Below are 17,818 nucleotides of genomic sequence, written 5' to 3'. Positions count from 1 at the left end.
GACACACCAGCTACAAGAGAGGATGGGAAATGCGGTCCAGGGATGTGCTGGGGAAGAAGAGGGGACCTGGGCAGCAGCAGCTCTGTGCACACTCTGCCTCGGTTGACTAATTCCTTAGAGGGTTCTATTTGCTACCTATATGATTGACCAAAAATTCACCCCTACTCTGGAAAAGGTTTGTCAGAACCAAAGAAAAGAAGGCCGTCTACCACCACCACCACCACCATCACCACCACCACCTCCACCACCACCACCTCCACCACCTCCATTACCTCCACCACCTCCACCTCCACCTCCACCACCACCACCACCTCGACCTCCTCCACCTCCACCACCTCCATTACCTCCACCACCTCCACCTCCACCTCCACCACCACCACCACCTCCACCACCTCCACCACCACCTCCACCACCATCACCTCCAACACCTCCTCCACCTCCACCACCTCCACCACCACCACCACCACCTCCATCACCTCCACCACTTCCACCACCACCTCCACCACCTCCATCACCTCCACCACCTCCACCACCTCCACCTCCTCCACCACCTCCACCACCTCCATCACCTCCTCCACCTCCACCACCACCTCCACCACCTCCACCACCTCCTCCACCACCTCCACCACCTCCACCACCTCCACCACCTCCATCACCTCCTCCACCTCCACCACCTCCATCACCTCCTCCACCACCTCCACCACCTCCATCACCTCCTCCACCTCCACCACCACCTCCACCACCTCCACCTCCACCACCACCTCCATCACCTCCTCCACCACCTCCACCACTTCCACCACCTCCTCCACCACCTCCATCACCTCCTCCACCTCCACCACCTCCATCACCTCCTCCACCTCCACCACCTCCATCACCTCCTCCACCACCTCCACCACCTCCACCACCTCCACCACCTCCTCCACCTCCTCCACCACCTCCATCACCTCCTCCACCACCTCCACCACCTCCACCACCTCCATCACCTCCTCCACCTCCACCACCACCTCCACCACCTCCTCCACCACCTCCACCACCTCCACCACCTCCACCACCTCCATCACCTCCTCCACCTCCACCACCACCTCCACCACCTCCATCACCTCCTCCACCACCTCCACCACCTCTACCACCTCCATCACCTCCTCCACCTCCACCACCACCTCCACCACCTCCACCACCTCCTCCACCTCCTCCACCATCTCCATCACCTCCACCACCTCCACCACCTCCTCCACCTCCTCCACCACCTCCTCCACCACCTCCACCACCTCCTCCACCTCCTCCACCACCTCCTCCATCACCACCTCCACCTCCACCACCTCCTCCATCACCTCCAACACCTCCTCCATCACCACCTCCATCACCTCCTCCTCGCAGCAGTCGCAGGGCCCTGCTCCAGAGCCTCCAGTTACACAAACCAGGCCATTCAAAAGACATATTATTAAAGTTTTATTTTTATTATTTTATGTATTTGAGTGTTTCACCTGCATGTGCAGCTATGCACCACATGCATACCTGGTCCCCAAGGAGATGGTGAGCCTCTATGTGGGTGCTGGGAATTGAACCCAGATCCTTGGCAAAAAGTATTCTTGATAACTGAGCCAACTCTCCAGCCCCAAACGGCATATATGACTTTCACCTGCCACCAGTGAATTATAAATAAATAAATTCAAGTGTAATAAAAAATAAAAAATGTCCAAAACTATAAAAGTAAATGGCTAATTAGCAGGATTTTGTTCTTTCTCTTAAAAAAAAGAACTTTAAGGTTTGACTGACATGTAGGAGGCTGTAGATCTCTGATTTAGGAAGTGTGACAGACTTGGAGACGAGCTGACACCTGTGGAGCCATCACCTCTACACGATCTCACCATGAGAACACTTTACATAAGCTTAACCCTCAGTGTGAAGTTTTAAGCACACACCAGCGTTGCCAGCTGTAGGCACTATTGTTGCCTGGTGGCACTCTATTGGAACCCATCCCCATTGGCAGAGGCCTCCCCTCCTGCACCCCTCGGCACCTGGTTACTAAAATGACTGATCACGGTGAAGCGGAGGTGACAGGAGGTGATATTCTTACAAGCTCCTGGTGGGAGTGAAGCCAACCTTGGGGAAGCCAGCTTGACAATTTACTTCTAGAAACGTGTTTGAGAAAACAAAGGGGTCCTGGATATCTTATAATCAAGTATAATTTCTGACGTGCCATTAAAATAACAAAAATGAGAAACAAGGGGATGCCCAGCATCGGCCTGTTGTTTAGTTGACGTCACCCAGAAGGCAGGCTGCTGTGTGTATGTCAGGCAGAGACTCCAAGAATGCTGCCCCATCAGGAGACACTGGGGATGCTCTGGTGCGCTTAACTGGAGGGCTGCCTAGCTAAGGCCATGTCAGTCTTCCCACAGGTCCGTGTCTGTTGGGCGCCCTCAGCAGAGTCCCAAGGAGGAAATGCGAGCAGTGACTGTCTCAGAGAAGAAAGGCAGGGTCTAGGATTAGGGGTTTTAAATCGTTCTTTTTAATGCTTGGCATTTGCCGCTTCCCGCCATGAACTCATGCCGCTTTTATAGTATAAGAAATGTGGCTGTTAAGTCCGATGGATTTTGAAGAGCTGGGTGTGATTGATTTCAGCTCACATGCTTGAGGTTAGAGAGAGCCCAGCGCCTTTGTCACCAGTTTCCTGTCAGGGCAAGGCAGATCCCTTGGAGACAGAGCACAGCCTCTCGTTCCTCTCTTCCTGGTGACACATCTACGTTTTACAAAGCGGGGATTGAAAATTGCCAGCTTGTGCCTTTGAAGTATAGGTGGCTCCCCGGGATTTTCCCGAGCCTAAGGTGGGTTTTAAGGCTGGATGTAGTCGCTGCCACTGGAATGAGCTAATCATGCAGTGGTAAATATTGAATGATGTCCCAGTGATTCTTTTCAGTGGCATTTGCCGAGTTGAAGTGCTATAAAATATTCCCCATGAAAGACACAGATCCCTTTCAGGAAATTCAAGAGCGGACTCTCCGCTCTCCCTCGCGTGATGCACGAAAGGTCAGAGAGAGTGGAATAAATTGAGGGTGGGGGACCCTGTTTTTGCATTACAGGATTCATATTGCAAATGCGGAGCACAATGCCCTTTTATAATTCCTTCGCTGGATTTGAATTAAAGGGAGAAAACTTGGAACATGTGAGACGCTTGGAAAGCACTGACAGACTGGCCACTGACCTTATTTCACTATTTGTTATCCTGTCAGAGGAACTGACAAGCGGAACATTCTAGAAGAGAGGGGAGGTGATACAGTTCAGCGCTGTGCAGATTTACATGAATATGGGGGAAATGCAAGTCTCTGGGTGAGCTAGTTAAGTCTGTAATGTTCCAGATTTTCCTAAAGGAAACCCAGAGAGGCCCTTAGCAGGGTATTCACGGGGCTTCAAAGACGGCCTGCCTTTGATCCGCATTATGCGGCTGACATGTGGGTTCTCTCGCAGGCGCAGCTTTGATGCAGCAAGCCTGTCCATCCACTTTCCTCTGTTTCGCTTTGAATCCCAGATTCACGGCACTGCTCCCAGAGAGCAGGTCCCAGCCAGTCCATAACCTACCACACAGAAAGCTTTTTCTTTTCTTGTGAAACGGACCAAACACACTTGAAGTGTGTGAGGGAGGCGCCCATCACACTTCTTTCTTCTACTTGTCTATCCTAGGAAGAACTCAAAACGAATACAAGTATCTATTTAGTAATACACTGACTGCTTATGAGGTCAAGTCATGACGTGATTTGGAAAGAACTTTTTATTCTGCAAACCCGATATGATATGTGTGCAGGGGAGGTAAAAATGATCATGCTAGTGTTCACTCTATGGTGCACATCTCGTGCACATCTGAGACTTCCCTGGAGGTTCCAGCGGCCCCAGTTAAGTAGACTCTGGTGTTTATGTCAGTTTAAGAGCAAGCAAGCATCACTTGGTTTGCCCGGTGGAAATAGCCATTGGTTTCATTTCTTTGAGGCCTTCCAGTTTCTTTGGTCTCCACCATAAACCTTCAAAACCAGTTTTGTACTTAAGGCAGTGGTGGGGGGATTAAGAGAGAATGAACCGGCTTTAGAGTGAGATTGTGGTGACAGCGAGGAGTGGTGCTGTGGCCGAGCCACGTGCCTGTGTTTACTGCAGTGTGGGACAGCAGCGATGGATTGCATACGGCAGTACGTCAGCGAAGTGCTGGACTTCATGGCAGACATGCACACCCTAACCAAGCTCAAGGTAAGAAGCTGGTGTCCACCTGCTCACCCCTTAGGGTCGCAGAACAGAAGGGTTTTCAGAGAATGAGGGAGATCGCAAGGGAATTTGTGGCTCCCTGCAGAAGCAGCTGCAGCACTGTGGAATGAGCCCATTTCTTGGGGGGTCTGAAGAATTGGGAGTCCAGCAGTTCTGCAAAATAGAAAGAGGAAAGGAAAGACCTATGGTGTCAGCATTTTGTGTAGTTTTTAAAATATTTGCTCCATTCTTATAGTGTCCTTATTCAATATAAGCCCTATTAAAAGTGTAGAAACTGAGGCTTGAGTGATGTGGTCCTGCTGTCAAGGTCACACTTCTCAGAAGTGGTGACATCAGAGTTGAACCCCAGACTGCTGTGAGCCCCAGTGGATCCCCCTTTCACCCAGCCAGAGCTCTCTCAATATCTCCAGTTCCATTTCCTCCTCTGCTAAGGGAGTCAGCAGGCTCCTCCCTTGTCTCGTGGGCTCAAGATGGATATGTAACAACACAGGAAGACTGTGGCCCTTTGCACATGCATAAACCAGTTATTGTTTGTATCTGCTACCTTCTTTAAGGAAATAATGAAGGGAATAGAACAGAATTCAATTTGTGTATGAACAAAATCCCAGTGCAGGGGTGTAGTAGTGGGGTGAGGGGTGTGGTAAGGGGGTGAGGAGTGTGGAGGTGGGGTGAGGGAGTGAGAGGCGTGGTAAGGGGGGTGAGGGGTATGGTAAAGAAGTGAGGGGTGTAGTAAGGAGGTGGGAGTATGATAAGGAGGTGAGGGGTGTGGTAAGGGGGTGGGGTGAGGGGTGTGGGGGCAGGGTGAGGGGTGTGGTAAGGCGGCGGGGTGAGGGGTGGTGATGAGATGAACGACTGATGCAGATGCCTTCGTCTGCCATGGTCCTATCAGGAACCTAAAAGATTAAAATCTAAAATAGTTGAGGAAGGCTCAGGACAAGGGCAGATGGGAAGCCCAGCACCGTCCAGAGAGTGACAAAGCACCAGCCGAGAACGTGGCTTCTTCACTAGGCTCCATCTTAGCGTTCTGCTCAGGCAGCTAGGGTGTTTCTCGCTATGGTGATGGGGAGAAGAGCAAAGACAAGGGATAGAAAGTACCACGTCTAAACCCAGCCATTTTAGAGTGAGCGTCCCTGTCCTTTAGTCATATGCTGATCTCCAATCACTGAGTCTGGTCACATGAACTTAAATGACTTTAATACAAGAAGAGGCGGCAACTGTTATCTAAACATTTTGAGCTTGTTTTACAGAAGCTTCTGGAAAAACGTTCCCTAACACCAGTGATAGTTGAAAAGATGATAAATCCAACCCTCTGACCGCTAATTCAAGTTAGGGAGCAGATCACAACCCTCAAGCAGCTACAAGGTTTGGGATGAGAGCTTTTAGAGAGGTGCTCAGATGAACTCATGGGAAGAAAAAGTTTAGTAGAACACTAACACTATAGTCAGGCAGACAGACAGACAAAAGCATGGCAGTTGCTCTAAAGAAAGTTTAGGACCTAGCACCAAAGAAACATTGCATGGTGGAACCCCTGAAGAGAGGACTCAGAGCCTACATTGCAGAAGTGGGCCACCTCTCTGAGGATGGAGACACAAGCATACAATGCAACCAGGGTCTCTGATTCCCAGGCAGGAGGCAGGGAAGGAAGGGGTGGGGGTTGTGACCACCAATACCTGCTTTGATGTAGTCTCTTCTCCCAGATGAGGGCTCCTGGCTCTGGGAAGTCTGTTAGCTGGGACTCTGGACAATGTCTCTAGGTGACTGTGTCTGTGGAAGGGGACAGTTGCAGAGAACTGTGGCCAGAGTGCCAGTTGGCTTACCCGTGGTCATCGGCTACTAGGAGTAGAACCTATGTCTCAAGTCCCTGAGCAACTTAGCAAATATATATTGGGTGTCTGTATTACACCTGCATTGTTGTAGGCATTAGGATTGCATTGATGGGCAAACAACAGATACAGACACGGGAGCTGTCCTCGTGCTGTTTAGAGTCTGCTAGGAGACCAGATTTGGTGAATATTTCACATAAGCTGAAACAAAACTGTGGCTTTTACAATTGCTGTAAAGACACAGTAGACAGTAGCATGGACCTGGCCAGGAAGTTCAGGGAAGGCTTTCTAAGGGAAGTGATACTTGAGCTAAATTTGAACAATTCAGCAAAGAGGAGCGGTGTTTCAGATGGAGGAGTTGGGGTGGGACAGCAGAGCTGACGCAACAGAGCCCAGAATGGAGGAAGGGGGATGATGCCGAGGCCTGGACAGTAGGCACTCTGACTCTATAGGCCACAGGTTGGTCGCATTGGCCCCATCCTGCCTCACTCCCATCCCCAGCTCTTAGCCTAAAAACAGAGGGAAACCATTTAAGAAGTTAAGTGGGTTGTGTGCCCAGAGTGCTATCGGGTGCTATGGGAACGACCTGACCTTCGAAGTGTCCTTGGACTTTACAGAGCCACATGAAGACATGCTCCCAGCCTCTGCATGAGGACACGTTCGGTGGTCATCTCAAAGTTGGCCTGGCTCAGATTGCAGCTATGGAAATCTCCCGGGGCAACCATAGAGATAACAAGGCTGTGGTCCGCTATCTGCCTTGGCTCTACCACCCTCCTTCCGCCATGCAGCAAGGGTGAGACTCTTCTTACTTTTAAAGGGGAGGGGACTGGGAGAGAGAGCCCCATGAAGAAGAGCACTGGCTGCTTTTCCACAGGACCTGGATTCGATTCCCAGCACACACATGGCGGCACACAGCTGTCTGTAACTCCAGTCCCGGGAGATCTGACACCCTCTTCTGGCTTTTGTGTGCCCTGCACATACATCGTGTACAGACACACGTGGAGGCAAAGCACCCACACACAAAGAATACATTTAATGGTGGTAGAGCGGGGGCAATGAGCAGAAGTGCCCCAGAATCCCTGGGGTTTAGCTGGAGCTCATGGCTGTGGGGAAGATCTGTGGGAGTGGCCAGCAAGAGAGGAGCTCTGTGCCCCTTTCTCCCTTGAGAGGATGCCAGGGGAGGACTTCCTGATGAGAAGAAAGAAAGGATTCAGAAAGGGAGACAGCCAGGCTGACTGAAGGATACTGAATCTTGTCCCACCTAAGCTGCTCCTTCCTGAAGTGGAAATCCGGGATTAGAGCAGAAAGCAAGACAAATAGCTAAGACTCTTGCCTCAGCGTTTTGTGTACTTGCCCGTAAAACCACATCCCTTCCTCCAGTAAATGTCCGCTGGGCATTGAAGGAAAGAGAAAACATAAAGTCACCCTCCATGCGTCCTTTCTTTCCTGACAGACCTAAAGAATTCATCGAGTGTGTCTCCCACATCCGGCTGCTGTCCTGGCTGCTCCTGGGGTCCCTCACCCATAATGCGGTCTGTCCCAATGCCTCCTCCCCCTGCCTTCCAATACCTCTGGATGCAGGATCCCACATCGCAGACCACCTTATTGTTATCCTAATTGGATTTCCAGAGCAATCAAAGGTAAGTGATTTCTGCAGGTTCAGACTCAGTGCATTGGAATTGCTAATGGAGACCCTTATCAGCCAATTAGTTTCTTCTGAGAAGTGAAGGAGGTTCAGCTCACCCTCCTGCTGCTGCTGGGAAAGAACTCTGCTAATGCCTTCCTTAAAGTTGTTTAAATCCCCAGGCTGTCCTTTTCTCCCCTGAAACTGTTTCCTGGCTTACTTTTATGGAGATAAATTATAGAGTCAAGGAAGAGTTAGTTTCTCAGGCATTTTTTGTCTCAAAACAATATAGAAAAATAACAGGTTACACATTCAATAAGAATTCTGTGCTCTGAACCAAGGATGAATCAGGGCGGGGGCATAGGATGTATGCCCCGTCTCATTCTTTGTGCGCTATCTTTTCAACTCAGATCCCTTAGGACACATGAACGCACAGCATGGGAATACGGCTAGCGTGGTGCTCAGAGAAGCACACTGGAATCACCCACAACTGCAGAGACACATAGCGGCCTCAAGGGAATAAAGGAAAACCCAGGCAGATCCAAGTTATGACACCCCAAGTCATCTCCCAGGAGCCAAAGGCCAGTCCCAGAGCTTAGGCAAACTCTAGGAGGTTCCAGGGGGTTTATGAGATGCTTAGATTTAGGCCAGAGCAAGCTCTGTGAGAAAATCAGGGTGCCCACCGAGTGACCCACATGACACTTACAAAAGGAACTGGTCCACCCAGACCTGTGTTGCATCCTTAAGGAAGGTACTTGTACCTTTGAGCCCCATCCTTGTGTGGCTCAAGGGACTTGACCTGACCGGGCAGTGGGAGGATTAAGAAAAGATAGTTTACACCGAGAAGTTGGGATCGGACAGTCAGGACTATCTGATAGAGAAACCTCAACTGCCCAGAAGTGCAGTGTCCAGAGTTGGACAGAGGGGCTGGTTATTGCCTACAGCTGAACACGGAGGTGTGGTTATTAGGTACAGATAAACGACAGAACAGCTATCTGTGTTGTGTACGGGCAGGTTTGTGGTATACAGATGGACAAAGAGGCCGGTTTAGCTAATCTCATAGGAGCAGTCTCTGCAAGGGGAGCAGTCTCTGCAAGGAGAGCAGTCTTGAGCCTCTCAACATCTGGGACAAGGATGTTGTGTGTATACCTGCACACTGAGCAGAAGCTGTCATCCCTCTGAGCCTCACAGCAGGGGGAGGCTTTGCCAGTTTCCCATGGGTCTGAAGCTATGTTGCTTGGCATTGCCGTGCCCATGCCAAAAGCACACATTGGCTGAAGACTTCAGTCAGTCAGAATGTCCTTTGCTCCCCATGACCTTTGTGAACTTGAAAAAGTTGTTTAACCTTCCTCAGCTTCAGTTCTTCATCTTATTATTATCCCTGTTTTATAGATGTGGAAACACACTACCACGGCAAAATAGAATGACTGTTTTCCTAACCCAGCTTAGGGATGCAAATGTCAGTCTCCTAAAAGGACGAGGCAGTGGGTAGATTTCCTCTGCAAATTTAGGCGCATCCTCCTGGAAAAGAGGCTCCAAGCACTCTTGCACTGGCAGAGAGGAGCCAATTCGAGGAACCAGGAGTCTGTGTCTGTGCTCACGCCTCTGTGCTTCTGTGCTCCTGGGCATGGCCACCTGCTGTGAGCACAGAGCAACACACATCCTCTTCCTTTCCAGACCTGTGTGCTCCACATGTGCTCCCTCTTCCATGCTTTCATCTTTGCTCAGCTCTGGACGGTGTACTGCGAACAAAGTGCCGTGGCGACAAACGTCCAGAATCAGAACGAGTTCAGCTTCACAGCAATACTAACAGCACTGGAATTTTGGAGTAGGGTGACACCCAGCATCCTTCAGCTGATGGCTCACAACAAAGTGGTGAGTTTGTGAAGAGCCTTCTGAGCTACACAAAGAAAAAAAAATCAAAATATGTAAGCCACTCCTAGTCATAAGCCCACAAGTATGCAACATAATAATTTGTGTGTGTTAAGTGTTATTTAGCCATGCCTTTATATCAAAGAAACATATTGTAGGTCATGATATTTAAAAAACAACCAAATGCAAAGCAAACAAATTTTAGCTCTTCTACCTAGAGCTAAATGAACTCCATGTGAGATTTCTACCATTAAGATGGTATAAAGACAAACAATTAGGAGAAAACCCATGTCAGGTTTGGATTCAAAAACCATATGTGTAAACTTCTGCCATGAGATAGTCTTTCTGGCATAGTGTGAGAGCAGACTAACTATGGGAGGTCATTCTACCTGAGTCTCAAAGCCAAGAGAGGATCTGTTCCAGATTACACCAGAGACATCTGGAGAATGCTTAGCCTGTACCCATTTCATTAAACAAACTTGGATGGTCCTCCTGGAACCAGTTGGAGGTGTGTGGGAGCTATTTCTGAGAGATCCTGGGGTTCATTTGGTGTTTGAAGGATTCTCAGCTAAAGGAGCAGCTGCCAGGCTCTACTGGTGCAGGGCAAACACATCCCACCTGGCCACAGAGGTATTCAGACATGTGTCTTCAGTGAGGAGTATTTCCTGCTAGCATTTTGTTAGGAAGGAGGACTGTGTATTTTTTTTATTGAAACACTCGCATTTCTCTGGAGAAGGAGGTAGCCCAGTTTTACACAGGGAAGGATGTTTGGTTCAGTAAAGGAAGGTTATGCTCATGTCAGGGTTTGGAAACAGTTCCTGGGCCTCAGGAGATGATTGCATTTATTGGGTCAGTCACAGTTCTGAGACCAAACACAAGCTCAGCGATCAGGTGTTAAGTTATTCTGGAGACACCAAAACTGGAGCTTTACACGTTATGCTGGAGATTAGCGTGTTCATTCGGTGTCAGCATGCTGGTGTCAACGCTTTCGTCCTGTCACTCAAATGTTACAAACGAGCATGTCCCCAAACATATAATATTACATATGAATTTTAATTTATTTTTTTCTGGAAAGTTTATTCAGCCCGGTAAAACATTCTAGTAATTTAATTTAAAATCCATCCCTAAGGGTGCTGGAGAGATGGCTCAGAGGATAAGAGCACCGGCTGCTCTTCCAGAGGTCCTGAGTTCAATTCCCAGCAACCATATGGTGGCTCTCAACCATCTGTAATGAGATCTGTCATCCTCTTCGGGCCTGCAGGCATACATGTAGGCAGAATGTTGTATACATAATAAATAAATCTTAAAAAAAAAATCCATCCCTAAGGATTTCCAAGGAGGGACACAATCTTGTCTGAACTGGTGCAAGTATGGCTATCTGCGCCCCAGGGGTTCAGACCTGCGAGGCAGATCTGTAGTATACTGAGCCACTCCCTGGGAGACATTCCTGTGAGTGGAGAATGGATCAAGATGGAGAAAGAGATCGACCCTGAAGGTCCTGAGGGTGATGCTGATGCCGCCCGCGGGTCTTCCAGTGGGAGTCATGGTGCCCTGTAAGTCAGCCACCTCTGGGCTTCAGCAGCATCTGCTGAGGGAGGAAGCCTTCGGCTCTTTGCAAAGTCTGTTTCTGGTGCCAGGTTTTGGAGGTGAATGGAAGCCTCTCTGTGGTCTCCAGTCGTTAGGCAGGAAGACCTCCTGGACGCAGGGCACCAGTCCTCTGTGGCTGATCACAGGTTTACAGGGTTTCTTGTTCCCCGGGAGTGGGATTGACTTTGATGTTTGTTGTTTCAGATGGTAGAAATGGTGTGTCTCCATGTGATTAGCTTAATGGAGGCATTGCAAGAATGCAATTCAACCATTTTTGTCAAGGTAGGAACAACTTGTGATATTTATAGATCATTTTATATTGCTAAAATAAATATGGATATGTTTTGAATTGTGATCTAAAGAGGGAAACAGAATGGGTTCAGTTTAAACATGTACAGTTGGGGCTGGAGAATATGGCTTCACAACACCTTACTAAGTGGCTATCATGCCCTGTCTGGTCTCACTGTACGCTGTGATGCATTCTTCCATATCAGAGCATGGCTGCGCGTAACGCAGGAGTTAAAATAGACAGGGGAACACTGCTTTGGAAACAGCCCTATGACCATGCAATCCAGGTGGTGGTGCCTCACTTGGCAAAAGCCACCCAGAAAACCAAAGAAGTGACTGTGCAGTTGCTTGACTTGCCCCCTGCTGCTCTCCCTGACATTGTTAGTCTCGTGTGTTGATATTTTAAGTACATGAGAAGTGAGTGGACAAGAGGATGATTCAAGCCTTCGTCATCTTTCCAGAAGCAGCAGAGTATGATGTCAGATTAGAGTGAGGAGGACCTGGTGAGAGTGTGTCTGTTAGCTTCACTTTAGCTGCAAAGAGCATTCTAGTTCCTCCATGGCACTTAATATAGTAAAACTTTTATTAGTGTATAGCAATTATCATCATAGCAGTCCGTACATGCATATGTTATATGGTGTAGCCAGTTTCTATCATTAGTTATTTTGGGAGTTGGGTGTTAGTATCTTGCTGTGGTTTAAATTGTATTTCTTTACTGACAGATGATGCTGATGTCTTTTCATTTGCATGTTTGCTATGTGTGTATCTGCTCTGTGAAGTGTCTCTTAATTATCTGCCTATATTTCATTGGGTTGAGGTTTGTTTGTTTGTTTGTTTTCATTATTGAGTTGAGAGATACAAAACCTTGGTCAGAAAGTGGTCTCAAGGATTTTTTTTCCTTTTATTGTCTAGACAGCATAAAAGTTTTTTTATTTTGTTAAAGTATCATTAATCAAATGTCTTCCTCCCTCTCCTACCTTTTCTATTTCTCTCTGTAGACAGTGTTTTATACAGCCAAGGCTGTGCTTAGACTTACTGTGTACCCAAGGCTGCCTTAGACATGTGTACCTAAGGCTGGCCTTAAACTTACTGTTTGTCCAATGCTGGCCTTAGACTTATTGCATACCCAAAGCTGCCTTAGACCTACTGCATGCCCAAGGCTGGTCTTAGACCTACTGCATGCCCAAGGCTGGTCTTAGACCTACTGTGTACCCAATGCTGGTCTTAGACCTACTGTGTACCCAATGCTGGTCTTAGACCTACTGTGTACCCAAGGCTGGTCTTAGACCTACTGTGTGTCCAAGGCTGGTCTTAGACCTACTGTGTGCCCAAGGCTGGTTTTGGACTCCTGATCCTCTCAGTGCTGAGACCACAGGCATGAACCGCCATGTCCAATTCTCATTCTTTCCCTTTATCCTTTTGATGTTGCAATTCTAGAAAGTCTTTGTCTAATCCAAAGTCATGTAAAATTCCTTCATTTAATTGTTGTCTTCCTTCTTTAAATTAAAAATAGGTGTAAGATTCTTTCTCTATCCTTCTGCTGATCCTCCTGTCTGTGTCGTTTTGGTCTGTCTTCTGATGACTGCTCTCTTCACTTGGGGGTCACTTTCCTATTTCTTTGCTTGCCTTGTCTGGTGGATTTTTTTAAATTGAATTCTTGACATTGTGGATTTGGGTGCTGTCTGTTTTTCTATTCATTTGTAGCTTCTTGAGCTCATTCAGTGACATAATTAAATTACTCACAAGTCTTTTAACCTTTTCTAGGCTTGCTTTTTAGATTTGTTAATTGAGCCGGGAGCTTATCTTTCAGAGTACAGCATTTAGAAAGAAATGCAACGCTCCTTTCACTTCTAACAGAGCCTTCCGTGACTGTATCTCTTCAGAAGAGTAGCACCATGTGAGACAGCACCCATCTTATGGGTACTTGTTCTGTGATATAAACACTTCCCACCAGCCAGTGAGCACAACCTCTTCTTGCTCTGTGTGACCAGCCAGGGTTGTTTCCCTGCAGCACTTTGCATCATTTTTCTTCCATTCTGGTGTTGTTTCTATTGCTGTGCGCTGGTCAGTTTTCAGCTGAAGTGCAGGGAGACCCTTTGTGGATCTGTAGTTTGCTGTCTCTGCTGCAGTTCTTTTTTCTCATTGTCTCTGTGCAGCTCTCCCCTCTCCAGTTTGCCCTGAAAACTTCAGCCACGTGGAAGAGCAACTTCATCTTCAGATACTCCACATTGCCTGTGCAGTCAGAATGTCTCTGCAGACCACTGCAGGCTGCCCCTGCAAGCAGACTCTCTGCATGCTCAGAAACTACTCCTGGCTTACCTGAGCCACCAAGCAATCTCCACATTGGACCCTGACTCCAATTTCCATGTCTTTCCTCATCTTCCTTCAACTGTCTCCATCCTAGTTCTGCTTATGGTGAATGGTTTGTCACTCTGCCCCTCTCTGGGAGGCATTCTGAATTTGGAATAAGGCCCAAATCCCCTAATGGGACATCTAAGGTTGTTTGTGGGTTCATGGAGGTTTGCTTGGCCTTTGTTTTCTAAACCTCTTTTCCATGACTTTATCCTAAGAATCTTTCCCCTGGGCACCCACGAGCCCCTCCCATCCCTTATCGCTCTGCGCACTCACACAGCATCCATGCTTTGTCCCTTTGCCAAGCACTTTGTACCCTTTGTCGGGGCCACCGTGGTGAGAACCTAGGCTGGGCGACTTAAATATCAGAAGTGTTTGCTTCCTCAGTTCTGGAGACTGGAGGGCTGAGAACAAGGTACCAACGGGGCTGGCTCTTTCTGGGGACAGAGAGGGCATCTTCCTGCCTCTCTCCCAGCCTTCGGCAGATCTTTGGCATTCCTTGGCTTGCGGCCCTCTGCTTCCATCTCTTCATAGTGTTCTTCCCGTGTATCTGTGTCCAGTCTCCCCTCTTCATAAGGATGCCAGCTGTGTTGGCCTGTGTGACCCCATCTTAACTGACTCAACAGTATCATTTCCAGATAAGGCCACATTCTGAGCCACTGTGGACTAAAACAGCAATGCAGATTTTGTGGAAATATGATTTAACCTGTAACAGCCCGACAGCTGTGTTGGAGTGACAGTTAGGAGGAGCACAGAGTGAAGTGTCACAATGCCTATCTGTGTATGAAGGCACCAACATTCCCAAGCCTACTGGATTGTCATTTCTTGCCCCATTTGCATGTCACCAATGAGAGTTGGGGGGACACGTCAGAAAATGGACGTTATGTCCTGCTCCTGACTTCCAGATTTACGAGGCTATGAACATTTACTCACATTTTAATAGACTGAAGTGTGACCAAGAGGTCAAAGCAGAGAGCAGGGAGCTGCTGTGGAGGCAGCATGGAGTTGCATGACCCCCCAAGGAAGGGACACTTCAGAGCACAGCAGAGAGGAACGCTGTGGGCACCTTAAACATTCCCAGCTCCACCTTGCCTTCTCAACTCTCTCCAGGGCTTTCCTGTGAACCTGCCCCGGCCCCTCATACATCCCTCCTGCTCTCCTCCCTGCACGCTCCTGGGAGCTGTGTGTGGGTCTAGTCTTACTTCCCACTCCAAATCAGGCTCCTCCAGTTCTCTCTTTTTCCTGCTGTGGACACACTCTGTACCTTAGTGGTATTGTGCACACTGTCCTAGGGTACTCTTATGTAGGCAAATCTAGTCGCCCTTTCTCCCAGAGCTGTGGCACTAAAGATCCTGACAAGGAAATCCCATTTCAAGAAAGTGGGGATTTAATTAAATAAATACAGTTAATTTCCCATGCTTGGTAGCTTTCAAGAGACCATCAGTCATTCACTCTAAATTGTGTGTTTTAAGCATTTACTGGGTGCTTATTAGCCTCCAGATGTTGCCATCTCAGTGACACCGCTGATAGCAGCGGCTCTATGGCAGACACAATCTCTTGTGGTGCTGAGTGCTCGGTGCAGCCTGTGTGGCAGACATAATCTCTTGTGGTGCTGAGTGTGCTCAGTGCAGCCTGTGTTCCTGTGCGCTAATGGAAGCATATGTGGGGGAGTGGGAGACAGCAATAACCGGCCTCCTGTCTCTCTCCATACAGCTGATCCCTATGTGGTTGCCAATGATTCAGTCAAATACCAAGGTAAGCCATCCCCTGGGCTGCCTGGAGCTCTGCTTCCTCCAGAGCCCCTCAGTGCATCTGTAAGGGGACACTGCTACTCCCTTGGCTATAGAGAAAGAACAGTTTTGGCCTACTCGGGTCTCATGGGCTGATAATACTGGACACCTGTGGCAGGTAAGGGACCTGCAGAGGGCGTCACTAGGAGCCCTGGTCCCACTGCTCACTGTGGATGAAGATGCAGGGGTGGAAGAGCTCTACACTAGGTCTGAGCAGGTTCAGCCCATCCATGACAAACTCTATTTTAGGAGGATAACCATGGAGTCTGGTCCAAGCACACTTGGTGATGTCATCTGATAAACCAAATTGATTTTTTCTGGGATGGAGAGAATTCCAGCAAGAAAGGATAGCACTGAATGAATGGCAGAATTAGACTAGAAAGAACCCACTTTCTTCATTTTACATATGAGGAAATTTAAAACCATAAAAAACAGTGACTTGGATAGGGTCCCAAATCCTGGAAGGGGGCCCCCAAGTGAATGTACTTCCCAATTGCACGTCTCACTGGTGGTGACACTTTGACATATACACCTTAGTGACAAATATAGTGGGACTTGGCAATTAACTGCAGAGCCAAACAAAAATGCACTGTCCACAACTGGTGTCTGTCTATTGCCCCTGGATTGTGGGGGAGGGGAAGAGGGCGGCCACATTCTTGCTGGTTCTCCTTCCCCAGGATGGGAAGCCATACTGATGGAAGGAGAGGGGTGTGGACTCAAGACCCCTGGGCCATCAAAAGCCAGCAGGGCAACTGCTAGCAGCCTTTGCATCCTGACTAGCTAGTGGTGGCCGGCAGGGCAGGGACTTAGGGACCATTAGAACCTACTTCAGTTCCAGTTTTTATGATCAAAATGAGCCGCTAGCCCTCCTGCCTGAGGCATTCCAAACTGTCAGTCCCACAGTTCATCTGATTTGTGGCAATCTGTGGCAATTTCACAAAGTACCAAGGACTGGCCAGGAGGGCTTGGTGAGGAGCCGGGAAGGGAGGCATTTGTCATGGCCTCTCAGTGTCAACTGTCATAGACACAGAAAGACCCTTATAATATAAATATGTACTGAGCACCTGCAATGGATCAGCTCACCTTCTAGAAAATCTGTTAACTCACTTGTCTTATGGAGCCCCTGAAATAAATATGTCCCCACCTTACCTGGGACAAAAACTTACCAGACCCTGTCCCACAGCTTCCCTGGGGGACTGGAATTTGAAATAGGAACCTTCCTTTAGAGAGCCGAGTGCTAACCACTGTACCAGGCCGCTGGGCTGGATATGAGTGGCTGCTCAGGACCAGGTGCTGGGCATCAGCTCCATGTTCCCGTCGCAGTGAGTGAACATGAGCTCGTCATTATCTGGATGGAGTTGGGCCAGGATAACTGTAGCAGCACAGAGCAGGCTCATGCTGCCCCTATTCCCCTCCACCCCCAGCACTGTCAGATCTGAAGGCTTTTCTCAGGCCAGGTCTGCGTTCTACCTGCCGACCAGCCGCCATGCCCATCCCCACCTGACTCACGCACTCAGTGGAAAGAACTGAACGGTCCCTCTTTCTCAACAGCACTTATCCGCCGGCCTCCAGCTTCGTCTCCAGGCCATCCAGAACAACGTGAACCACCACAGCCTAAGGACGCTGCCCGGCTCGGGCCAGAGCAGTGCTAGCCTAGCTGCCCTCCGCAAATGGCTGCAGTGCACCCAGTTCAAGATGGCCCAGGTGGAGATCCAGTCCTCAGAAGCAGCCTCTCAATTCTATCCTCTATGAGTGGACTCCTGGCTCCAGCGTCAACACTCTGGCTTAGCAATAATGGGTATAAAAACAAACAATTTGATCCAGGCAGGTTGGGGAACACTGGTACTGTACAGTCTCTTTCTAGTTTAGTATCAAGACGTGCAGGCCGGACAGGGCCGCAAACGAAGCTTTCTTGCTACACGCATTTCTGATGACTCCTTGGGCTATCTGATTAAGTGTTTCCTTACATTATTTTTTAAGAAAAAAAAAACCAAATCATTTTTCTTTATCTAACTTCTATTTTTTTTAAGAAAAAATAAAAAAAACAGACTGGTGGGTACTCACAGAAAAGTTGTATAAAGCCCCCTGTTGCTATTTTTGATGATAGAGAATAAATAGGGTTTTTGAAACCTTTGTAGTGTTTTTTCTTAAAACTCTACTCTTGGCAATGCAATAAAGCAAAACAAAAACATACAAAAGTCACCAGAATCCAGTGACACCTGACCGAAGCTTTT

General features: G+C 48.5%; 1 protein-coding gene across 10 annotated transcripts in view; it reads left to right on the top strand.

The window, feature by feature from the left end:
- Unc79 (unc-79 homolog, NALCN channel complex subunit) overlaps positions 1 to 17,818 on the top strand; it is a 241,101-nt gene extending 223,283 nt beyond the window's left edge. For all 10 annotated transcript variants that reach the window (XM_041633347.1, XM_041633346.1, XM_041633349.1 and 7 more), the window contains 7 exons: positions 4,144 to 4,233; positions 6,689 to 6,864; positions 7,525 to 7,711; positions 9,373 to 9,570; positions 11,359 to 11,436; positions 15,508 to 15,549; positions 17,136 to 17,818. In XM_041633347.1, coding sequence (XP_041489281.1) covers positions 4,144 to 4,233; positions 6,689 to 6,864; positions 7,525 to 7,711; positions 9,373 to 9,570; positions 11,359 to 11,436; positions 15,508 to 15,549; positions 17,136 to 17,336 — 972 coding nt within the window. In that variant the 3' untranslated portion in view covers positions 17,337 to 17,818. The remainder of the gene's footprint in view (positions 1 to 4,143; positions 4,234 to 6,688; positions 6,865 to 7,524; positions 7,712 to 9,372; positions 9,571 to 11,358; positions 11,437 to 15,507; positions 15,550 to 17,135) is intronic.

This window comes from Microtus oregoni, unplaced genomic scaffold, assembly GCF_018167655.1.
Source record: "Microtus oregoni isolate MIOR12 unplaced genomic scaffold, Mior012 000043F_ref0000047, whole genome shotgun sequence".
NCBI lineage: Eukaryota > Metazoa > Chordata > Mammalia > Rodentia > Cricetidae > Microtus > Microtus oregoni.
The sequence above is the reverse complement of the archived record's forward strand: the minus strand, read 5'-3'. Positions and strand labels throughout refer to the sequence as shown.